The sequence below is a fragment of the Emydura macquarii genome, unplaced genomic scaffold (assembly GCF_026122565.2).
Source record: "Emydura macquarii macquarii isolate MOO-44397 ecotype Brisbane River unplaced genomic scaffold, CSIRO-AGI_Emac_v2 contig_561, whole genome shotgun sequence".
Classification (NCBI taxonomy): Eukaryota; Metazoa; Chordata; order Testudines; family Chelidae; genus Emydura; species Emydura macquarii.
In genome coordinates, this window is record NW_027130698.1 from 4,992,091 (window position 1) to 5,017,734 (window position 25,644).

The 25,644-nt window shown below is 36.5% G+C and overlaps 1 protein-coding gene across 1 annotated transcript in view; it reads left to right on the plus strand.

The window, feature by feature from the left end:
* Positions 1–3,113: 3,113 nt before the first annotated feature.
* TERB1 (telomere repeat binding bouquet formation protein 1) overlaps positions 3,114–25,644 on the plus strand; it is a 33,723-nt gene continuing 11,192 nt past the window's right edge. Inside the window, exons 1-15 of the mRNA XM_067539947.1 lie at positions 3,114–3,147; positions 8,288–8,398; positions 8,666–8,794; positions 9,893–10,024; positions 10,687–10,747; positions 10,840–10,955; positions 11,117–11,239; positions 12,494–12,646; positions 13,408–13,539; positions 15,019–15,144; positions 16,524–16,687; positions 18,003–18,367; positions 22,585–22,640; positions 23,708–23,803; positions 25,172–25,342. Of these exons, the coding sequence (XP_067396048.1) occupies positions 3,114–3,147; positions 8,288–8,398; positions 8,666–8,794; positions 9,893–10,024; positions 10,687–10,747; positions 10,840–10,955; positions 11,117–11,239; positions 12,494–12,646; positions 13,408–13,539; positions 15,019–15,144; positions 16,524–16,687; positions 18,003–18,367; positions 22,585–22,640; positions 23,708–23,803; positions 25,172–25,342 (1,969 nt within the window). The remainder of the gene's footprint in view (positions 3,148–8,287; positions 8,399–8,665; positions 8,795–9,892; positions 10,025–10,686; positions 10,748–10,839; positions 10,956–11,116; positions 11,240–12,493; positions 12,647–13,407; positions 13,540–15,018; positions 15,145–16,523; positions 16,688–18,002; positions 18,368–22,584; positions 22,641–23,707; positions 23,804–25,171; positions 25,343–25,644) is intronic.

Consider the following 25,644-nt stretch of genomic DNA (forward strand, 5'->3'; position numbering starts at 1 on the left):
TGTCTGAGGGCAGAGCTGCTGCCCAGGTGAGGGGGGTGGCAAGGGGAGTCAGTGTTGCTAATGGGGGAATAGGGCTATGTCTACACTGCAGTTAGACAAGCCGGGCCTGGCCCTGGCTCAGGCGCTGTTTCACTGGGGTGTAGACATTCAGGCTCGGGCTGCAGCCTGCACTCTAGGGCCCTGCCAGGTGGGAGCGTCCCAGAGCTCGAGCTGCAACGTTTACACCGTAATTAAACAGCCCCGGGAGCTGGAGCTAGCTGGCCCCGGCCAGGCATGGGTATCAAGCTGCAGTGTAGCCATACCCCTGGAGCCTCGTACCCAGCTCGGATAAGCCCCCTCTCCCATAGCAGTCACTGGGGAAGGGGCATAGGGTTCGTTCTGCGCTTGGGCCTGTTACCTGAGAGGTGGGCCCAGTGCGCCTGGCTCTAGAGCCTGCTGCCCACAGTAATGCTCCCATTTTCTTCCCCCACACACTCACCCTGGGAAGGTGACATGTTGTCCTAGAGTCCCCCTTGCTGAGCAGGTAGGCCTTTTGATTGTACAGGGGTGTCCTGAAAGCTCAGCTGAGTGATCATGCTATCCCAGTAGGCTGGGTGGGGGAAAGCACTTGAGTCGCAGCCTGACCTCTGTCTAACCTGAGGCTCTAAAAGCCCTAACGTGTGTTTAAGGGGATGGAGTGGACCAGTAGTTTCGGTGCCTAATACCTGCAATGAATTATTGCCCCCCTCCAAAATCATTAATGGATGTGAGTGGTGGGAAAGGGAATGAACACATAGGTGGCAGACCAAGGGATCAGAAATGCTGACAATCCTGTTGTCTTCACCAAACTGTTACCTATGAATGACAAACACTCTGCTATATTTGGAAATATAAAGGCCAGATCCTCAGGTGCTATACATTATCATTATTTCAATGGAGCTGTGATAGTCTGCACAAGCTGAGAATTTATTCCTAGGATTTTAAAACCTTACAGTTTAGAAAAAGGCTAAATTATGCAGAGAAAATTTTGGATTTTTCCTTTCTATGTGGTATTACTGCAGAATGATCTGAGTCACACAGGTCATATGAGAGCCTGAATTGGGTCATTGAGTGTCTGGAATATTCTCATTTGACTTTGACAAGCATTCCCCGACCTCATTTTTGTAGGTACATTTCTGAATATTATAAGCCAAGTGTTTCCATATTGCTGTGCAAAAATACAAATAGGACTGTATTTGGGAAGTAAATTAGTTGGGTTGCATATCCTTAGCTGACAGAGAAGAATGAACTTTTTCCTTTTCTTCCCTATATCAAATTTATAGAGAACAAAAGTTCTCTGCTGCAGCAGAGCCTGGTGACTTATTCATGTTGACTCTGATCTGTGATACTACAATGAAGCAGATCTATTGATACTTATCAATGGGTTGGTTTATAAATGGTATTTTATGTACAGTCTCTCTCAAATAAAAGTCCACTTAAAAAGTATTCAAGTAGAAACAGGTCTTTAAAATATTCAAAACTTGAATGTTGGCAATGCAAATTACAAAAAGATTATGTTTGTAATCATAATATTTTTTTAAAATTGCTTTAACTGCAATGAAAATGAAACTTGAAGCTCCAAGCTGAGACAGGTCAGTCCTTTGCAAAACAAAATATAGGAAGCTGATCTAGGATTCTGTCAGCTTTGCAATTTGGCCCCTGTGGAAAGCAGAGGGAGACTGGGAAGCTACAGAGTTTTCCGTCAGTGGTGGAGAATCAGGGGTGTTTGTGTTTAACAGTAAAAGTAGGATGAGAATGGAAGAAGAGTTCTTCTTGTTCAAAAATCTCAGTCTCTCCCTCTCAGGTCATTTGTGTGGTTGACTGATTTGAAGGGACTGGGAAGGAACCTGTGCACGAGCCATTGTGTCAGCTGAAGCATAAAATGGGGAAGATGAAGGATTGGTAATTACAGGGAAAACTGGCCTCCTGTATGATAGCATTATGATATTTCTCAAAGGCACTCTGGTGCCACTAACTAGCCATAAAAATAGCTTAACCACCCCCTTGACATTTTCACACTAAGCTGGAGAATCTTCAAGAGGCTTAAAGATGCCATCGTGGCTTGAGGCCAACCTCTGGCACATTTGGCATGTCCAGGGAAAAGAAAATGCAGTTGGGTCATGTCTATGCTCCAGGAATCCTCAGTTATTGGATCAATCTCTTGGAGCTGTGGGCAGTCAGTATAATTTAGAGCACCCCTCTATCTGCTCTAATTTGCTTGTAAGGGTCTGGACTGATGCAGATTGGCCCAACCATTTTGGTGTCTGCAAATGTGGCTTTAAGCCATCATTGTGCTCCCCATTCCTAAGTCTTAATCTGAATGCTGCTCAGTTGAATTGAAGGATCTGGGCTCTTATGGTTATTTTTAGAGTTGAAATTGTGGATTTTCTGATTTTATGTAAAATATGCTAATTTTGCTAATTGGTTAAATATTAAAATGTTAATTGAAGGAGTTGACAAGACTTATAAATTCCCTCTCCAGTCTATCAAGTGTCTTTGTTTTTGATCCATACTGATTTTTAAACAATCATAATTGTATACAATACAACATTTGATTGCTCCTCATCAGTGGTAGCAGCAGGAGCTAGAAGTTGTAGATTTCCTTTGAAAATTTGAACTGCTAGTTTTTAAATTGGTCAGTGGTTCAATATCGTCAGCAAGCAGTTGAAGTAAATTGGCGGCCAGACATAGGGGCAGAAAGTGGGCAGATTTTTGGAGATAAGTAACCAAAGATTAAAAATATGTGTGAGATCGGGAGTTTTTATCTTTACATGCATCAAAATGGTAAACCCAAATTACTTTGGATCTGCAAAATTACATTGGGTAAGAATCCTTGTAATTTCAGTAGTATATTATCTTATAATGATGCCTTTCCAAAAGAAATCTTTGGCATTCATGAACATGATGATTTGGTTGTATGTCATGTGGCAAGTAATTTAAAAATGAGATAACCAGAAGAGGAGGAAGGGTATTTTAAGATAATTGGCATGATGGACTTATACTTGTGTACACTTTTTGTGAACAATGCAGATCAGAACTGCTGAGAAAGTGCATTTTCTTACAGATGCAGTGTAAGAATAGGAATACAATTGAAAATGGAAAATATAGAGGTACAGAACACACAATGTGGTAAGAACTCTAAAATCACTTGTCAGATCTGATGCTGTTTTTCACTGTTTTACCAGACTCTGATGGTAGCTGGGCTACCATGGGGATGGGGGATTGTTGGATGAATTTGTTCATGCTTTTTTACTACATTAATGTTTTTGGATTATATATTGTGATGAAGATAAAAGACAAAACTAATGGTATAATTTCAGATGACAATAAATGATGACAATATGAAATCACATGTTTTTGCTAATTATTATTTCCATATTTCTGTCTATTTTTCTTTAACAATTTATATTCCTTTGAAATCACCAAAGTATTTTGAGAGTTTTAAGAGAAATACAGTAGCTGCTATTAACTGAAGTGGTAAAATAATGATTAATAAAGTCTCCTTGGTAGCACACTTAAGACCCTAAGGGCCATATTTTCAAAAGTATTTAGGCATCTAAATGTGCAGATAGATGCCAAGTGGAATTTTCAAAAGCACCTAGGCATTTAACTCTTACGGGAGTTAGATGCATAGACACTTTTGAAAATTCCACCAGGCACCTATCTGCATCTTTAGGTGCCTAAATCTGACCATATCTTCTCAACAGTTCATCTGTTCTTAGGACGGGATCCAACACACGCCAGGAGCTGGATTAGTCTCTTAGTTATTGAGGTTATGTTCTGGTTGGTGATGAGTGTCCTAAACTTCTATTGTCTTCAGCAAGAGCAAGGGCACTCAGCACCTTGCAGAACTGAGCCCTGAAGGAGAACTTGCTATACCAAACACCGAGCTTCTTCTGATTTGTGCTTGGAGTTTTTATTTATACAGTACATTGTCATGATCAAGATTTTAGACTCAGCATTTGATGTAATTTATAATCATAATCTAATGGGGAAAGTCCTCTAAATTCTGTTCTTTGAAAATCCTACGGCGATGGGCATGTGGTGACCACAACAGGCAGAGGATGCTGGTTGGAATCTCAAATGAAAAACTTGCACACAGGTGGTGCAAGTGTGGTGGTCATTTGTCGTTGACTACAGAGCAGTCCTCTTTAAGGATAGTGCTTCTCTCACCAATCCGGGGAAGGGGGAGAAAAGGATCCCTAATCATCACTCCCTCCATTATCAACTTGCTAATATGTTGCAACTATCTGGTCATCCAGTTGTGTGGTAAAAAGCAACATCGCACAAAAAACACTGAACTCTGCCTCCTAGAATGTCTGCACTCTTTTTGTTGGTGCTGGTGAGGCCTTGAAAGGCACTCATCAGAAAAGAACTTGTCAAATATAACATTGATATACCTGAGTGAAAAACATCTCCCAGGTAAGTCCCATCTTGAAGAGTTCGATGTTGAATACATATTCTGCTGGATAAACATATCTGCAGAAGAGAAGCGACTATCAGGGATAGATTTTGCTATTTGGACATCTATTGCATGTGTGCTTGGTAGTGTACCAAAATGAATAAATGATCTCCAGATGATCCTTTGCCTCAACTTGACATCTGTATGTCATGTAATAGTCATTAGTGCATATGTACCCATGATGACATGTTCTGACGATGTCAAAGAAAAATTCTACAAAGATTTCGACAAGGCCATAAAGTCAGCTTGTCAGCATGACAAATGAATCATTCTAGGTGACTTTAATGCCAGAGTTGGTCACAATCATGAAGCTTGGCCACAAGTAATTGAGGAAAGAGCACTCAATTGGCATACTGCTCTTCACAAAGTGCACACAGAACTAGCTAGTCATCACAGACATGATATTTCAACAAAGCACAAAACATGAATGCATTCCCACTCTGGTCATTGGCATTTAATTGACTATGTCATTGTATGCCAACATGATCATTGGGATGTCAAAATCACTCATGCAATCTGGAAAGTATGCATGTGGTCTGATCATCGATTTGTGAAATGCAAAATTACATTGATTCTGCAATTAAAACAGCACCAGTGTTGTCAGTTTCTAATACCCATGCTTAAAGTGCACGCATTGAAATCTGATCTCACATGTACAAGGCTTGTTAAAAAATTTGATGAAGTTCTTTACATGCTTTCTCTCTTGAACACAATAAACACTGAGTCTTCCTGGTCATCTTTTAAGGAAACTTTGTTTGATGCATCCTAAAGAAGTCTTTGGCTTTATAAAGACGAAGCATCAGGACTGGTTTGATGAAAATGATCGTGAGATAAAGAAACTTGTAACAGCCATGTTTGCTCTTCACATGTTATGGATAAACAATAAAAACTCATCTATTAAAAAGTTGTCTTATTCATGTACAAAGTAATGTGCAAGCTAAGCTTCACCACATGAAAGATAGCTGGTGGAAATGAAAGCTGAGCAGCCTCAATAAGTGGCAGACCAAAAGACTTCAAACATTTTTTGATGAGCTGAAGGCTGTGTATTGCCCACAATCTAATGGTACTATCCTATCTGGAATGCAGATGAGTCACTGCTGCTGGCTGATTATGGACAAATTCTGAAAAGATGAACAGAACACTTTAATGAGGTTCTGAACTGCCTGTTCACCACATCAGCATCAGCTCTTGATAATCTTGAACAACTTCCAATTCAAGACCAACTTGCAATTCCACTGAAAGTATCTGACGCATGGAAAGCAGTCAAGCAAATGTCAAATGACAAAGCAGCGGGTCAAGATAGTATTCCTGCAGAGGTTTTCAAATATGAGGGACATGAGTTATCAGAGAGCTTACTGGCCTCTGCTAAAGGTTTTGGGAACAGGAAGCTGTGCCACAGTAACTTAAATATGCCAATATTATTCACCTTTACCAAAGCAAGGCATTCGAGCTTCTTGTGATAACAATTGTGGCATCTGGTTCCTTGCCACTGCAAGAAGGATACTCACTTGAGTCATGCTAAACTGGCTGATTGATCAACTTTCAGAGAAGATATTTCCTGTAAACCAATGTGGCATCTCTCCTAGGCTTTGTATTTCAGACACTCTGGCAAATTCAGGAGAAATGTTGGGAGCAGAATCAAGACCTCTATATGGATTTTTTTGATCTTACTTAAGGCCTTTGACTCTATAAATTAAGATGGCCAGGGCACAGTTCTGGCACAGTTCGATTGACCTGATAAGTTTGTCAATGTAATTAAATCTTTTCATGCAAGATTGTGTCCTTGACCAAGGTTGCTTCTCAGCTCCCTATGTTGTCAACAATGGAGTAAAACAAGGCAGTGTTTTTGTTCTGATATTATTTAGCATCACGTTTAAAGCTTTTTTAATAGATGCATTCAGAAACATTGGTTGTGGCATTTATATACGGTACCATATTGATGGAGGTGTCTTGAGTTTGCATCACCTGCATTCAAAGACAAAAGTTATTAAGACAATTATTTATGAATTACAGTTCACTGATTGTGTTTTATTAGCCCACAACCTCAGGGACATTCAGTTGTTTGCTGATTGCATTGCACATGCAGCAAAACATTTTGGCTTAACAATCAGCTTAAAGAAGACAGAAATCATGGTCCAACCTCGACTGGCATGTATCAATAATATACCACTCAAGGTCGTTGATAAATTTTTCCTAACCTACGCTATGTTGTTTCATAATATGCAATGATTGATGATGACATTATGAAGTGCATTGGAGATCAGTGACACCTTTAGAAAACTTCAGTATCATCTCTGGAATGAGCAAAGTGTCAGACTACAAAAAAAATTGATGTGTATCGCACCACCGTCAATGCCCCACTTCTTTACAGCTGCATTATGTGGACTATATTAATGTCACATAAAACACATGAACCTATTCAACCTAGAGTGTCTATGGTGGATAGTGGGAATTTAAATAATAAGACTTGGTTCCAGGCATTGAGGTCCTTGAGTGCTGCAACATCACAAGCATTGAAGCTTCTATACTGAGAGTGCAGTTGAGATGACGTGATCAAGTGATTCACATGTCTGACAGCAGAATACCGACGGCCATCTTCTACAGAGAATTGCAGACTGGAACTTGTTTTAGGGGAAGACCAAGAAAATGTTACCAAGGCACTCTGAAGACACTCTTGCAATGTTGACCTCAAGATTTGGGAGCTCTTAGTCCATGACAGGACCCAATGGCAGCGGATCTGCAACTTCAGAGTGAAAGACTTCAGCAGCTCACAGATTGTTGCAATCAAGGAGACACATGCCAGCTGTAAAGCTAAAAGCAATGCACATTTATCTGCAATTGTTTTTACCTGTGGCACTTGCAGATAGCGCTGCAGATCTGAAATTGGTCTTTGGTCTCAGGACCCACAATAAGTGACTGTAGCTCATCTGTCAAATTTGATGGGAGACTCCATCATCATCAATCATAGAAAAATAATAATAGTTAATACAGATTCCATTAATTTGGGGATGCCCAACAAATACATAGTTCTTTTGTCTAATGGCTGGCTCTGCAGTGACATTTAATTGTAATACTCCTAGAAATATGCAGTGATAACAAAATGATAACATCAGCTACTGTATACAGTGATTTTTTTATTAGTGTAAGATAAAAATAGCTACATTAATTTCATCTCTAATTTAAAACACTAAAAACAAAGGCAAAATTGGTTGGAAAATCCTCTGTATTTTAAATATTTTAAAATAGTAATACAAACAATGAAAGATAAAAAAATATTGGGCCAATCCAGTATTCCATAATAAAACAAAATTTGTTCTGGTCCTGATCCAGTATCAAATTCTGCTAATAGAGATCACATTCTGTTGATGAAATCTTGGCCCTGTTGCACTTAATGGCAAATCACCAGTGGACTTCAATGGGTTTCAATGGAGATTTCAGCCCATATCTCTTTCATTATTCCATATTTTCTGTTTAAATTAATTTTGCAGCCATAGAACATAACATTATTATTGAAAGTAATAAGGTCAATATGAAAAGGGGATTGTTCAATTGGCAAATAAAATCATCATCTAGAAACAGAAACTACTTAGACACACATTTCTGGGCTGTGCATAACGTTTATTGCTAGATGGTGAACAAAAAGACTCAGCTTCAATTTGTTCTTTTTTTCTCTTCAGAATAGAAGGTGATGCCATATTTTTATGATAGACTTAATATAAAAATTAATCATCAATATAAAAAGTTGAATTCTAAAGAAAACATACATATTTCTTGTGAAATTCTTCTAAAATTGTTTTTTCTTCATAGAGCTGAAGACAGATCTGAACTTACTGCTTGAATGTCTTAAATACCAAATGGACAGCCCTGCTTCTCAAAAAGAGGCCTTGGTCACTATTTATACAATTTGTCAACAAAACAGTAAGAAGCATTCTACCATGACATTTCACCTGGGGCATTTGTTATTTCCTATCTGGAATATTTGAATATGGCAATAATATAATTTTTTTCATAGTACCTATTAAACATCACTTGTTAAAATAATGTCTAGGAGTCGTAAGACTCTGTAGAAGGTATAAAATCTTGGAAACATTATGTTTTCCATACTGCACTGATTGTTTTTGGATTCCCAAATTAGTACCTAATATTAATTTCCTTTTTTGTTCGTTGTGTGTGCTTTTGCTACAGGTGATGCGAGTGATTATTTCCGAGAAATTGGTGGTTTGATGTTTGTAAATGACCTTGCAAAGTCAAGCGTGCACTGCATAGTAAAGGAAGCAGCCTTATTTACATTAGCAGTTGTAATGGAGAGTAATGGTAATATATAATTCTGTTGTTTATTTTTCCAGGTCCTATATCACTGCACTTTATTGTTCCTGAAAATTTAATATTCCCTCTTCTGCCTATATTTATCATATCAGCCAGTGGTTTAATGTAGTTTTAGATATATTTGTTTATCAGGTTACAACAGATACCAATGTGACTAATGGGACCAGATTCTTGGCTCAACTGTTCCCTTTTTGCTCCATTCTGGAAGCAGCTTAAATAGCCATCTGACAATTCCTCTGGTTTGGGGGAATCCCTTGAGTGGAGTGGCTGGCTATAGGCCCCTTATAGGCCCTGTTGTAGAGGGCATGGGTGGGCAAAAACGGCGGTACACTTCTTCAGTCCCCCACTAGCATAATAGTCTGAGGTTGTTCTGTATCATGCCAAGATCACTTAGAACTGGCTTCAGGATCAGGGAGCAGCAAATAGCAATTCTTCCCTCAGCTGTGCCTAGCACATATGGACACAACTGAGAATCTAGCCAAAGACCTGCAGGTTACATTATCAAGTTACATAGGAAGTTACTGACAAGTGGATTTGAGAATTGACCCTTCAGAGTGAGGCTGAAGCTATACTCTACCTAGTAACTGTTAAACTGTTGCTAGGTAAGATGAGTTTCTAATGTTGTATGTTTTGGAACAGATGTACCAGAACTTCTGAATTAATGCCATTCCATAAGAAGGAAAAATTGGAATGGGAGCTTTCAAGTAGATCTGATACATTGTTCCATAAAATGACCAAATTATTGTTAGTGTATGCATCATCTTTTTGGTTGGTGGAAAGGTTGCTGATAGCCACATCTATGGAAGGGTCAAAAGACTTTTCAGCCTGGCTGTCAGATATGTTAGTTGGGGGAAGGGAGGAGAGAAAATCTGCCTTACAAATAAGTAATGGTATGAAATATTTTATTTTAATCTTTGATTCAGTCCTGATAATTGTTTTTCTCTTTGCCGCCTTCCAGTATAGTTCAGGCTGTATATTTTAGACATAACTTTTTATAAGCCTGTAATTTGTAGACTTTATTACCTAAATAAATGAAGGTTTTAAATGGCTTAATAGGAATTAATATAACTCATTTTCTGGTTTCAGTTTACTGTCAACAAACTTTGTGTACATCTGAATTGTTTGAAGACCTCATTTTCTTCTTAACTAATAAAGATTCTAGTGTGAATTTGAAAAGAATGTCTGTGTATGTTATATTAGTACTGGTTTCAAATAACAGTAAGTATTTTGCTTCCACTTGTAAAAATACCAATAAATTATTAATACTGTGTAACTCATTTTAAAACACACTGTTGTTTGTCAGCCCATACCATTTATCAAAACTTCAAGGTTTCTTTAATATTTTGTAAGATTAGTATATAAAGATTAATTGTGACATGTAATTGAACTTGAGATCACCTAAAAGTAATCTAAGTAGATCAAACACTAGAAGAGTTTCCTTAAAAATAACTGAATGTACTTTATCTTATTTTTGTAAGAAACTAACATGTAATTTTTAACAAAATGTAATGCAGAATGAGGGTTTCTTACATTTTGTAGAGAAATTGAGAAATAACAATTGATCATTATTCATTATTATTTGTAGTACAGTAGTACCTAGAAGGCCCCATACTACTACGGTCTACACAAACATATAGTTAAAAACACAAGGTAACAATTAATTTAGAAGTTCTTGTAGTTTATAAACATAGAAGAACTTTGTTAGCAATTGTTGTTGCTATACAGTTAAGGATGAAAGTACAGAACACATTGTTTATTTATATATGGCATATTAGGGGAGTTGAAGTAAAACTGAACTATCTAAATGGCATTTAAGGTATTAAGATTTTGTTTAAAATTATGTATTGTCTCTCCCAATATCGGTTTATGGTCATTTATAGAGAGTGGGCAAACTCTCATCAGAGAAACAGGCTGCATTGGTGTTCTGCTACAATTGTTCAGGTAAAGAAACAGAGTTTCTGTTAAGATATAAAGTAACAGACTACTTAGATCCTAGATCATCTTTGCCATTATGTTTACCTTTTTCTTAACAGATCAACTCTTTCAATATCTGAGATGAATCTGTCAGATGAAAATATTAATCAGTATTATCAGCTGTGGTCTTCAGTCTGCAGTACTCTATGTGCATGTGTTAACAATCCTCAAAATGGTAACTATTGTTAAATAATTGTATAACATCAGATGAGAGTAAACATAAAAAGAATATTTTTTAAAAAGAGACAACTGACTTCCATTTTCTAATGTGTCTATAAACGTAACCATATATTACATTTAGATGTTTTTGTTATTGTTTGTGTTACATCTTTGCAGAAGACAATCAAAACACTTGCTGTTCAGTTTTTCCACATGCAAAAGATTGGCTCCAAAATTGCATAAAGCCTGAGATAATTCGACCAATTTGTTCATTTGTTGGACTCACAGTTGCTAATAATAGTAAGTACATGTCATCCTGTCAACAATTTAGATTTCATGGAACTTAGTTTCATTGGAAACGATAATTAAATGTTAAATTTCCTCCTCTTTCCCTACCTCCCCAGATTCATTCATTGATCTTCCACTTTCTTTGAAGAAGGCAGGGATCAGCTGCCTTTGTGTCATTGTCCCATCTCCTCCAAACCCCACAGAGGATGCTTGTGGGTCCAGGGTTTGCAGTGGGCAAAGAAGTAGGGTGAACAGGGGGCAGGAACAGGCATTCACATCATCCCCATACTGATCCTATGGAGATTCCCAGGAAAAAATAACACGGGCTCTGGTAGATCAGCTCCAATGGAGCCATTCTACTGGGGGCCAGCTAGTCATGAATCATTTTGCTAAGAGGTATTCAGCTTGTGAGAATGTCTATGTGTGTATATATTTCTCTTATGAAACTTCTTAAGTTTAGATGTAGGCCAGGCCTGAGTAATCTGTGTCGTCAGCCTGCAGGCAGACTGCTTTGCTGAAAATGCAGCTAGAAAATTCGTTGCTGCCCCTCTGCTCCCCTTTTCTGGAAATTCTGAGTCAGTGGATCTATGAAAATGCAAATCCAAAATGCCCTCTCTAGTGCCTACCCTAATAGCCCATTCTGTTCTTGCCTGTTTAGGAGTGGTGAGCACCCCTTTCCACAGTCCCATGAAGACCAGTGGTGCAACTTGTCCACCAGCATCCCTTTTATCATTGAAAAGCAACATAGAGTTTAAGTGGCATAGAGGGCCTTATGTGTTTCCTTTGCACATGGTGACATTTACTCTAAGGGTCAGATTCTGATATCTTTACTTATGTTAAGTAGTACCTTACTCCACAAATAGTCCCATTAGCTTCAAGTTAGTAAAATCTGTAAAACTCTTTGGGAGCCATTTTGATTAAAAGCATTTTCCAAATATAAGTTCATCATTAGTACAACACAGAAAATAATGGCTATAACTAAACGAAAACAAGCAGAACACAAGTATATTGTTTACGGTTTACATGTGTATATTTGCTTATGTATTTTCTATAACTCTTATCAAAAATACATTTTAAATTTGCCATCTCTCATATATTATATTTCCAATTTTGATTGTGTTGTATTGATGGAATTGGAATTTTATTAGATGGCAGGAAAACTAGCATAAACACACAAAAAACCGTTACCATCTTGTTTTATTAATATCATTTTAGTTAATAGAGATATAAATGTTGCAATTCAGTATTTATTCTTTTTTCCTTAAGCATGTGTACAGGAATACTTTGTTTCTGTTGGTGGATTAGACATATTAGCTGAAGTACTTATCAAGCTGGTACCTGATTCATCTAGGAGTTACTCAAGCGCAAAACTTGCAGTAGTGGTGACAAAAACTCTAGATGCTTGCATTGCTGATAACTGTGAGTGAATAGATCCCAAACATTTATATACATGGTATTTCTAGAAAGAAATTAGCATGGCTAGTTTTTAGAAGAAAAATTGTAGATGGACATGAAAGGGCAAATAAATGTACATAGGTTGCACATGTGCAAAATATAGTTTTACATGTCAGAATTCCCTAAACACTCACCAATTGAAATTGGAAAGAGTGAAGAGAATGCACCTGCACCCATTGGGATTTGCAAAGACATGGGGATGTGACTAACAGCTTGATTTTCAGCACATAGATACAAACAAATGTAGGTGCCTCAAGTCTTGAGAGGAGCTTGACTTCTTTATAGGACATGTCTCCAGTTGTTCTGTGGGGAGGATTTTTGACTGATAAACGAAAGAGTCAGATCTTTTCATGTCCTCTCCAATTGCAGTGAGTTTTCCCTGTGCTGCACCTGGTAAAGGATTTGGGGAACCTTTCCAGGGGTCTGCTCCCCGGTATGCAGCAAAGCACCTGCTTTATCAGGGCTTCTTCCACAGCAGGATTTGGGGGATGAGACCATGTTGGGGCTGGGAAGGAGCACGGACAGGACTGGTCCACTGAAAGGAGAGGATACTGACTTCAAATGTTGGGATGAGGGCATGAAAGCAGGAAAAATGGAGGCAGTTTCCATGCTTCTTCAGGGATATGAAGGACATCCTGAAAAAGAAAATGTATTTTTGTTGTGTTGTGTTGTGTACTTATTGTTATAATTTGATTTTGTCTCTTTAAATTATTTTATACGAATAGCTGCCGTTGGTGATGTCCTGTTAAAGTATCATATTGTGTCTAAGCTACTGAGGTTGCTGACTTATGACACCCTGGATTCAGGAGAAAAAATTAGTATTATTCTTACAATTGGGCATTGCACAGAAGGTTGTGGTAAGAGTCTGATTTTTTATGAATTTTGGTTTGTGGCTTTAAACACTTCAATGCTGTGCTCCTCTGCAGTTTCATTAAAATATTGATGCTTCAAAACAACATTCTACCAAATAATTTAATTCAATATTAAAACTCAAAAAGAATGTTCAGTTTTCTGTAGTGTTCTATCTTTGGTTTTGAAGAGCTGTTATCTCAATACAACATACAGTATATTCAAGTGTTAAAAGGAAGTAGAGTATCATGAGGATCACTCGAAGGACCCAAATCCTTTTTTCCTTATTCACATAGGGTGAAATTCATCCTGTCCAGAGGGTCAGAATAAGACCTATGCATCACTTAAGTCCCATTTAAGCCCCAGTTTAACTGCTCCAGTGGTACATGATGCATAGACATTGTGCTGACCCTTTGCACAGGGGTAAATTTCACCTACAAATACTCTTATTGAATTTAATAGGGTTACTTTTGGAAGTGAGAACAGGATTTAGTCTGAAATGCTTTTGCCTGACATCTTAGTGTTTGTCCAAAGTAAATTTGCCCAACTCAGACTGTCAGTCGGTACCCTGTGGCAATGAAAGCAAACTGAGTGGATAGTTACAACATATTGACCATAAGAGAATATTTATTTTAAAATGTACTATTTTCAGAGTTGTGGGGTTTTTATTAAAAGAAAAACTCCTCTCTAATTATATTTGTTCTTTTATCAAAACCCTATCTGCATTATAAAAAATGTTTTTGTAAAGTTATCATTTTACAAGGATATGTGCAAATGTTACCGTGGTTTTAGAAAACAGTTTTAGACAATAACATAAATTATGCACGTGGAGACTGTTCTTTTCAGGGAAAAACTGATCAGATAGGCTCTGTCTACAATGCATATTTTTGTACTGGTATACCTACATTTCGAACTGGAGTAAGCCGCACAATTGTAAATCATGGTTTATACCATGCACATGTGCACTGGTGCAGCTACCTTAGTGCAAAAACAAACAAACAAACACAATCCTAATGAAAAATAATGCCCTAGTCAACAGCTGAAATTCACTTGGGTCTCATTTAATAAATATACAGGTTTTTACTAACTTAAACTAGATTTTTTTTAATGCAGACTTTTAATTATGGATAGTTATGTATTTTTATCTTGAATTAGCAATGTTTACTTTTTAGCTGACTCAATCCTTATTGGATTTGCTTATGCTACTACTGTATTTTTAGAAGTGACAGTTTCATACAGAAAGTTAGAAGTTATGAATCATTCCTTAATGGCTTCCTAAACTAGACAAAAATAAATAAAAGAATTCGTGCATTATATGGAAATAATCCAGATACGATTTAATGAATTTGGCCGATGATAAACAGAAACATTTTGCTGAATTCTATTTAAAGTTGTTTATGCTGTCTTCTAATGATAATGTAAGAAAACTGTTAACCATGGTATAAGTTAGAAATTGATCTATTTTCCTTTAATGCTCTCTTCTTTAGAAGAAAATCAGTATGATCTGCTTAAGAACAATGGCCTTCCAATTATGATTCAGTTATTAACAGAGTCTCAGGATGAAGAAGTAAACAAAGCTGCTGCTTTTGTGCTGCAAAATTGCAAGCAAATCAGTAAGCTTATTGTTGTTTTAAAAAATGAAATGCATTGTTCCCGGTATTTAAGTTTTGTAAATCTTCAGAATAATTGTAAATGTAGTAGCTTGGTGATGCAGTGCATTTCAGTGACCCTTGTTTTCCTTGGGAATGGCTGTATATTTACCACCATAGAATGGTTATAGCATTTAGAGAGTGAAAGAAAAGTTGCAGGGATTCAAGTGAATGCAAAAATGCACAGGCATAATCTGTGCATAAAAGGTTGATTCCATTTAAATTAGCTCTGCAAGGGTAGCCTGAGCCTCGACTCGCAACCTGTGACACTGTCTTTAGAGACTGGAGTGATTTTTAGCAATAAGTGAAGTCCTGTATAGGTAGATTAATTTGTAGACATAACCTCACCAACCTTCTTACCGTTTAGGTGCTGGTTCTTTCTACTACTTGTGTTAGGTTAAAATAATAGAATTGACAGTTATGGCAAGATGTTATACTCTTTTCAGTTTGTTGGGTTTTTTTAAACAAACTGTGGTCAAGCATTTTTTCAGTGTCATGACCTGAATGCAACAGATTCTTTAAAAAACTCTACTTTATCTTTCATTTTCATTTACTTATAAAAATATATTTGTAACATTCAGTTTGTTCTAACATGTGAACCAATTTTTGTAAGCCCAGGATCTATGTGCAACTGTATGCCTTTATTTGTGCAACAGTTATTGTGATTGTGTATGCAATTTGGGTAATAGTATGCACAAATTATATAACTATCTGTCCAGACTATCGCAATAATGCATATTCAAGTATAAGTGCACAATTTCGAGCACATTTTTGCTTGTAAAACTTGGGATGATTACAGAAAAACAAACAAGTGTATTTCCTGCTGAATTTCCAGTTTTTGGTGGACAGTGATAAAATATTACAGTCAAACCTTAACATATGTCCTGATCTTGAAAAGTACTGGGAGGCTACAGCTCTCATTGAAATTCAGATCAGGTCCATAGTAAAGTTATTTTTCAAGGAACAACTTCGGAAGCAAAGGTTTACTATAACTGCAACTCAGTTTGGCTCCAATTCAGCAAAGTACAGAAGCACATGCCTATTTTTAAGCACATGAGCTGTTCCAGTGGCTTCATTGAAACTGCTTACATGCTTAAATATCTTGCTGAACTGGGGCCAATAATGGTAATTACAGTTTGCATTTTGAAATACAATGAAGCTATATGGAACTTTCATTCTACTTCATTATACCAAAATTTACTATAAACAGATTGTAATATATGTTGTAACTGAATTTTAGGAATTTTATTTATTAATTTTAAGCTGTTAAATATATAAACATGAAACATTTTTCAATATACTATTCAATGTAGAAAGACCGCATTTTTATTTTATTTTCAAAGCTGAGAAATTATCTCTGAAAAAAAATGAATATTCATTAAATCTGAATGATGCAGAACAGTTGAAAATGGATCTACAGATCAAAGAGAGGAATCTAGAGGACTACTGGAAGAAAGCAAAAGAAATTTTACACAGAATAGAACTGCTTGAAAAAGAGTGTGATGAGGTAGGCCCATTTATTCAAAATATGGTAAATCTAAGCAAATCTCTCAAAAGAAAGCTTTCTCCTCAAGAGTTTAGGGAGAAGTAAGGGGAAAGACATTATATAATCTCAATGTGAGCTATAAAAGTTGGAAGAATTGGATATCTGAGAAACTACGTCCTGTAACTCCTCACTTTGGCATTACTGTGTAGTAATATAGAGATGAGGGGAGACACTCAGAGAAGGGAATGAATAAAAGGTTGAGATCCTGTTTTTAGTACATAGCAAGAAATTCTATAAAATATATTATATTGTAGAAAATCCAGTTCTGTAGGACTTGGTATGCAGTTGAACAGTGAAGCAGAAAAATAATACCACTTTTGTAAAATGTCCACATATATTTGAACCTACCATTTCCACATTTGTATGTGAAATTATCATGCCTGTGCAATCATGATAACTTCATACACAAATGTATACTCAAGTTAAGAGTTCATATATCTAGCTCTAAAATATAAATTTAAGACTTCTGCTAGGCCTCTGTTTACATCTTGATTGAATTAATAGACTCAGGTAACTTTCATGGTTTATTGAAAAGTAATATTCTACATATATTTAGAATTAACTGAAATGTTTCTTATGTTTAAAGGACATTTGCAGCAACTTTCAAACTATGGAAACAGTACATAGCCATCAAAAGCAGTATCCAGCTAAAAAGGTTGTATACCATATGTAACATAAGGAAACAAATCAGATAAGAAACATGTCAAAAGTCCTGAAATCAACCCTGTGATATAAATGGAGATAAAGAACCCAAATTATGCCAGCCTGACAAAGCTAGAAGACAGTTGTGTGAAATGTGCCCAGAACCATGCAAGAAAAGCTTAAAAGCATATTGGTCTGAGCGTAACAGAAAAATATGGTGGAATATTAATGTATACAACTTACTCAGTGTTGTATAGTACAGTATTTTTCTTGTTTGGCATGCAGTTTAGTCTTTTTTTGATGATTTCCTATGTCTGCCATTACTATCTGGTCCCTTTAGGTAGTCAGTAGCAAAGTGCTCAGTGACTTAATTACATCTAGAACTGTTCTGTAATAGGACCCAGTTTATTGCTTTCAGATCCAAGTTCTCACTAGGTTACTGTTCTTTTAAGTTCTTTTTCACATATTTGCTGGTTTTCTTGTTAATTTTAGTGTCTAACTAGAGCCAGGCACTCTTGGAGCTTTGTAGTTAACAGGATCTACCCCCAAAGTTGCCCTGCTCTGCCTTCTCTAACCCTACAATAGGATTTATTAATGCTTTGTATAGTCATTAATTGGTATTTTTGCAATATAGGAAACCGAACGAAGACAAATACTTATTGATATACCTCAGGAAGCAGTTATGCAAATGATACCAAAATACCATAAAATGAATTCCAGTGACCAAAAAGCAAACATTGAAAGAACATATACAAAAATGCGTTACTCACAGCTAAATTGTAAGTCTGATGATTTGGTTGGTACTACATCTGCAAATAATCAGTCAACCAAAAATGGAGTATTAAAGACTGTGAATCCAGTAAATGCTTCTACCAGAGAGAGTGAACAAAATGTTACTCTACATTTAGCTGATAAACTACAAACAGGTAGTGTACAAAAAGATCATACTACAAATGAACGAACCGCTTGTGAGAAAAAAAAGTCTGTTCCTCAAGCAAGGTACAGTATTTGATGTGTCAATGCAAAGTAAAAATGTAAAGTTGTTGTTCACTTAATGAACATTTCCAAATCAAATGTCATTTTATTTAATTCTTTTTTTTTTACTAACTAGATCTTTATTTTGAGAGAAAACAGACAACTTTTTGGTTGCCGCATCTTTTCTTAGGTGTAGATGTAATGTCTTTGACATCTTAGATCAAAGAAAAAGAATCTCAATGCAATAAAGAAAAAAGAAAGCATTTGCCTTTGTACTCTAGATGAAATGGTTGCATCTATCTCAAATGAATGTATAGGTACTATTTTAAAAATCTGAAATAAGATTAAATATTTAAAACTATAAAATCCATAATATTTCCCCCCCCCAGTTATATTGTTATAGCCTGCTCTGCTTACTCTATCTCACATTATACCTCCTTCACTATTTCATAACATGCCATCCTATCATATAGTTGTTGAACTATACTACAGACACGTTCACTGCCTATGATTTCATTTTCCTTTCATCTAGCTATTTTATAGTTATCCTTCCCACCCAGAAAAATAGTAAGCCAATTAAAAGTGACCTGCAAGGGTAAAACACCAGATTCCAGTAACTTTAGTAATATGTGTTGAATTGTCCCCCAAAATAATCTAAGAGCCTTTAGTACATTACTTACAAACATACTTAATTTTCTTCTTTCAGGTCTCACATAGTGCATTTTTGATGGGGCTGTCTGGCTCCTGCTCCTATGTGTTGCTCCAGCATGCACTATGTTGTGACTTCACAGCTACCACAGAAATTTTCTGGAGCCTAGCCCATGATCAGGTAAGTTCTGTTTGGATTTTGCTACTGTTTGGCATAGTTTTGCAAAGTTTCTTTCTTATTATTACCACCCTTCAGATTAAAAAACAGAAACTTTGGGAAAAACATGTGCTTTCTCTGTGAGTCTATGTGTATGAAATCAGGAATTACGTGACCTCGGGCCGGGCTCCTTGTTCCAGCAGTGTTCTGTGGTAGCTGTGATGGTCTAGCAAAATGGATGCTGGGGCATCACATTAGAGTAGGATCCTGCTGATTGTATCAGGGTTAAACACTGCAGGATCACAGAAAAGAAAATTAAAGTACCTTTTAACCAATTGTCAAATCTAGTGAAGACCATGGCATTCTGGAGCCACAATGGATTCTGGAAGCTAAGGTTACTGGAAAAATTTATGTATTGCTTTCTATACATACTGATATTCAGAATGATATTTTTATCGAGGAAAGGTAATCACATATGCTCTCTAATCAATCTTTTAAAATACTGTAATGATATGCTGAATGTCTGTCCTAGACTAGCTATTTGGGGGAAATTAGCACATGCTAAAATTTCTAGAATTTGGTATTTTACTTTTGGAGATTACTTTTAAATTTGTAGTTAAACATAAATGCAAAGAGAATGGGGAATAAACAGGAGGAACTGGAAGTGTGAGTACATAAGCTAAATTATTAAATTGGCATCAAATAGACTCGGTGGGCTAAATCTCATGAGTAGTATAAAAGGTATAGCTTGTCCAGGAACAAAAGATGGAGGAGGAGAGGTGGAGTGAGGAAGTGTTGCATAATACACCAAAATATATATACACTTGTTCTGAGGTCCAGAAGGAGGTGAGAGGCAGACTAGTTAAAAGTTTCTGAGTAATGATAAAAGGGGGAAAAAAACAAGAGTGACATCTTGGTGGAGGTCTACTACAGACCACCAAATCAGAAGGAGGAGGTGGGTGAGGCACTAGTAGAACAAATAACCGAAATATCCAAAACACAAAACCTGGTGGTAATGGAGGACTTTAACTACCTGGACATCTGTTGGAAAAGTAATATGGCCAAACACAAAATGTCCAATAAGTTCTTGGAATGTATTTGGGACAATTTTTTGTTTCAGAAGATGAAGGAGATAACGAGAGGGACAGCCGTTTCAGACTTGATTCTGACTAACAGGCAGGAATTGGTTGCAGATCTGAAGGTTAAAAGCAATTTGGGTGAAAGTGGTCATGAAATGGTAGATTGAATGATTCTGTGGAAAGGAAGGAGTGAGAGCAGCAGATTAAGGAAAACAGACTTCAAAAAAGCAGACTTTAACAAACTTTAACAATTTTTTCCTTGGGAAGAAAATCTAAGGTAAAAATGGAATCCAGGAGAGCTGGCAGTTTCTCAGAAAGACAATATTAAGATGCAACAGTAAACTAACGTGATAGGAAGAATAGCAAGAGGCCAATATTGCTCCACTGGAGCTCTTTAATGACCTGAAAATCAAAAAGGAATCCTACAAAAAGTGGAAACATGAACAAGTTGCTAAGAATGAGTACAAAAGAATAGCAAAAGCATATAAGGACAAAATCAGAAAGGATAAGGCACAAAGTGACTTACACCTAGCCAAGGACATAAAAATCAATAAGAAGAGGTTTTATAAATATATTAGGAGGAAAGGAAAGATGAAGGGAATTGTAGGTCTGCTACTTAGCAAGGGAAGGAGAGCTAATAATGGACAGATCAAGATGGCGGAGGTGTTTAATGCCTATTTTGCTTCAGTCTTCACTAAAAAGGTAAATTGTGACCAGATACTTAAATACACTATTAACAACAAGGGCGAAGGAAAACAAGCCAAATAGGGAAAGAACAAATTAAAGAATATTTAGATAAGTGAAATGTATTCAAGTCAGCAAAACCTGAAGAAATTCGCCGTAGGTACTTAAGGAACTAGTGGAAGCAATCTCAGAACCGTTAGCAATTATCTTTGAGAATTCATGGAGGATGGGTAAGGTCCGAGGGAACTGGAGAAGAGGAAACATAGCACCTGTCTTTAAAAACAGAAACCAAGAGGACCTGGGGATTTAGAGACCAATCAGTCTAATTTCAGTGCCTGAAAGACACCAGAACAAATGTTTAAACAATAGGTTTATAAGCACCAGTAGGATATTAGGGTGATAAGTAATAGCCAACATGGATTTGTCGAGGACAAATCATGCTAAACCAATGGTTTTTGATGGTGTTACTGATCTTTTGGATGTGAGGGAAGCTGTAGGTGTGATGTAGCTTGATTTTTAGTGTGGCTTTTGACACAATCTCACGTGAAAATCCCTCATAAAATACCTAGGGATATGGGGTCTGGATTAAATTACCATAAAGTGAGTGCACAACTGGTTGAAAAACGATACTCGAAGTGTTATCAATGGTTAATTTGATGTATCCAGTGGGATCCTCCCAGGGATCTGTCATGGGCCTGGTAGAAGTAAATATTTCATCAGTGACTTGGATAATGGAGTGGAGAGTATGCTTTATAAATTTTTTGGATGACACCAAGATGGGAGAAGTTGCAAGCACTTTGTAGAACAGGATTAGAATTCAAAATTACTTTGACAAATTGGAGAAGTGGTCTGAATTCAACAAGATGAAATTTAATAAAGACAAGTGCAAAGTACTTCATTTAGGAAGGAAAATTCAAATACAGTTGCAAAATGGGGAATAACTGGCTAAGCAGTAGTACTGCTGAAAAGGCTCTGGGGGTATGAGTCAACAACATGGTGCAGTTGCAAAAAAGGCTAATATTCTGGGGTTTATGAACAGGAGTGTTGTTTGTAGGACACAGGATATAATAGTCTCACTCTATTCAGCACTGGTGAGGCCTCAGCTGATGTACTATGTCTAATTCTGGATGCCACACTTTATGAACGATGTGGAGAAATTGGAGAGAGTCCAGAGGAGAGCAACAAAGATGATCAAATGTTTAGAAAACCTGACCTATAGGGAAAGGTTAAAAAAAACCAATTGTCCATGTTTAGTCTTGAGGAAAAGAAGACCAAGGAGGGACCTGATGACAGTCTTCAGATTTGTTAAAGGTTGTTATGAAGAGGATTGTGATCAGTTGTTCTCTGTGTCCACTGACCATAGAACAAGAAGAAATGGGCTTAATCTCCAGCAAAGGAGATTTAGGTTAGATATTAGGAGAAACTTTCAAACTATAAGGATAGTAAAGCACTGGAATTAGATTCCAAGGGAGGTTGTGGAATCCCCATCATTGGAGGTTTTAAGAACAGGTTAGACAAACACCTGTCAGGGATTGTTTAGCTTTACGTGATCCTGCCTCAGCGCAGGGGGCTGGACTAGATGACATCTCAAGGTCCGTTCCAGCCGTACATATTTATTCTAAATATTGTGTGATTTGATTTTAACTTTATTAATGTGTTTTTGATCTTTTCAGTGAGCAGTTGTTTAAACAGCCATCAGTAAAAAATCTGAAACAGGCACAAGTAGCAGGTACAAATAACTGAAGTATATTTTTTTCCAGATAATGTATTTAATGGATTTTTATTGAAAATAAAATGTGGTCCATTTGGCTTATCTTTAAAGTTATTTTTTATCATACAACATGTATCATAATTTATGTACACTCCAATTCCAGTATTGTAAAATTGTAAATATTTGCATAGGTTTGGAATTTTATATTAAATAACTATTAAAATGAGAATTTATTTCTTTTGTTTAGATTTTATCTTCTAAAATGTTTTACTTTCGGGCGGGGTTTGTAAGATAATTTCTAATATAACACAAGATGAGTTTAGATAAGTGTTTCTGCTGTGTCTGAAAATTATTTTTAATTACTCAATGGAAGCCATTAATAGTACAAAAATTTGTTTTGAACAGGCATTTAAGCATGTATGTATTTCCATTGATTTCAATGAGACTACTCATGTACATTAAATTAAGCCCATGTGTAAATGTTTGCTTAAGGGAGTAGTATTGATCTCTGCTTCATTATACTCCTTGTATTTTTCATACTTCAGATCTAATCCAGCTAATATTTATTCTTGAATAATCTGTTGGCAATTTACAGGAGTAAGAATTTCTCATCTGAATAAGTGTTTGCCTGATTGGTATCATAGAAAGGGCCAAATTGTGCTCTCAGTTACATTACTGTAAATCAAGAGTAAGGACTACTACATGAGTAAGGTTTTGCAGGACCAGACTCTAGATTTGAAATAAAATACAATGGACCTGATTTCCAACTTCACAATATCAGTTTTACATAGATACACCAGGGCAAAACTGGTGTGATCAAATGGAAAAATTAAGCCAACTTCATACAATGAAGCAAAGATAATTACCGAATTCCATGGAGTTAATGGAGTTTACACTAGATTAACTGAAATTCCCATTTGACCTATAGTTTTTTTTATTCTTTGCTGTTTATGTAAATTAAACACCTATATGTCTTCTATAAATTTAAAATAAAATTGGATTTATGTATGCTGTGGAGAAGTTACCACCAGAAGGACAGTTTGCTTTTTCCATCCTAGTTAAATAGACTTTTTTTTCAAATTTAGAACCAGTTACATTTTGTTCAGACTCAACAAACAAGGAAATAAGAAGTATTCCAACTACTTCTGCATCTCCTAAAATGACAGATTTAAGGTGCTCAGGTAAATGATATTTATCTTAGACTTTTTATTACAATACCATAAAAGTCTTTTAATGCCCCATCAGAAATATATTAAACGACTTGATATTACATCTGATTTGACACATCTACAATATTAATAAATCTATTGCCTTCAACCTGTTTTTCTCCCCTGTAATAAAGTGTAATTATCCCTATATATCACTGGGCGGATTCGCCAGCCACACCAGTCTAAATAAAGCCCCCACAGTCAAGTTTAGGTCCACATCCCTTTCCTGAACAGAAGATATAATGGTTCAAAATAATACAAAACACATAGATATTTTCCTGCTTTCTGTAAACTGAAAGGAGAGAATTTATTCTTTCTCTGCTAGATAGGTGTCCTAACTACTACATCCTCACCCAGCTCCATTGCTAATCCTGGGTGTCTCACTATTAAGCATAGGCTGTCTCTCTGTATAGCAGTTGCTGCTTGCAACCTGCAGTCGCATGACCTGTCATGTACTTTCTGAACTCAGTCCCCTCAGCCTTAAACAAACTGGGATGTGTGTAGATGTCACAGGACCAACACCCTGTCACAGACTCACACTATTCTTTTTAAACATGTTAATATCCAACGTGTTGTCTGATCCTGCACACACATGTTTGTGGCTAAATTGTGGCATTAAATCACAACCGTATAATGGGAGCAGTACAAAACTGCAATGCCCCAGACGGTGCAGTGGCTATGCCACTATTACAGAGGTTGTAGTATTTACTCCCTTTCATCGCTGGCACAGGTGTTAGGAGCATGCTGTCATCCATCTCTGGCCACTTTATACAGCTTAGTATTAGCAGTGTCTCTGGTCCTGGGCACAAGGACTTTTTGTAGTTGGCCCCTGTGTGAGTGAGTAAAGGAAACAGAGGCTCCTTGTGTTCTGTCCTGTGCCTTCCTTGCAATCCTATACGAGATCCATATATAATCTGGCCCTTCGGGGATATAATTTATTTTCCATGGCCTTAATAAAAATAAGTGTATGTTTTTGGAGGGCTACTGCAAAGTGTTAAACAAGCATTTTCAAAAATACTCATTATAGGGCCAGTGTTCCTTGAAATGTGTTCATGGAAATTCAAGGATAAATTGAACCATTATTGGGCAAAAGAACAAACCTGCTGAGTTTAGTGGTGGCTCATAGAAATGCACACTTTAGGACAGGTGTTTGCTGGCTATGTCAAGGTTGAACATTGCAGAACATGAAAGAAGAAAATTAAAATAATTTTCATAATTTAGAAAGACTGTGGCATAAGCTCTACAAGCCAGTCTGAAAATATTTTTAATAAATAAATTTGTTACACCTACATTTTATATATGCTATTTCTACAACGTAAGTTTGTTTGTTTGTTTTTCTAGGATGTGTAACAGTAGGACTGTCTTTCAATAGCAGAAATTTTAGCAAGATCTTGCATACTTGTCCATATCAGTGTGATCGTCACAAAGTCATTCTGGAAGCTGAAGAGAGATATAAAAGGGAACTAAGAAAATCGGTTATCTGTAATAACAATAGTTCTGCAGATTTTAAGAGTAATTATGAAGATTTTTATACTAGATAAGGGTATAGTTTAAAAGGTATTTGTAATTAGTAATTTATTTTGACTGATTCTGATCTAATAATCTTACATTGGTGTAGCTCCATTAACTTAATTGGAATTAGTCATAATTTACAGTGAATTAATACATAATTTACAATGAAATCATAATTAGACCCCTAATTCCTGGGAGTAGAAACTACAGTGTACATCTCTTATGTGTTCCATGGCAATTGGTTATATGTTCTCATTGTGGCCTTGGATGAGGCTGTCTGTCCTTTTAGCCAGAATTAGTAC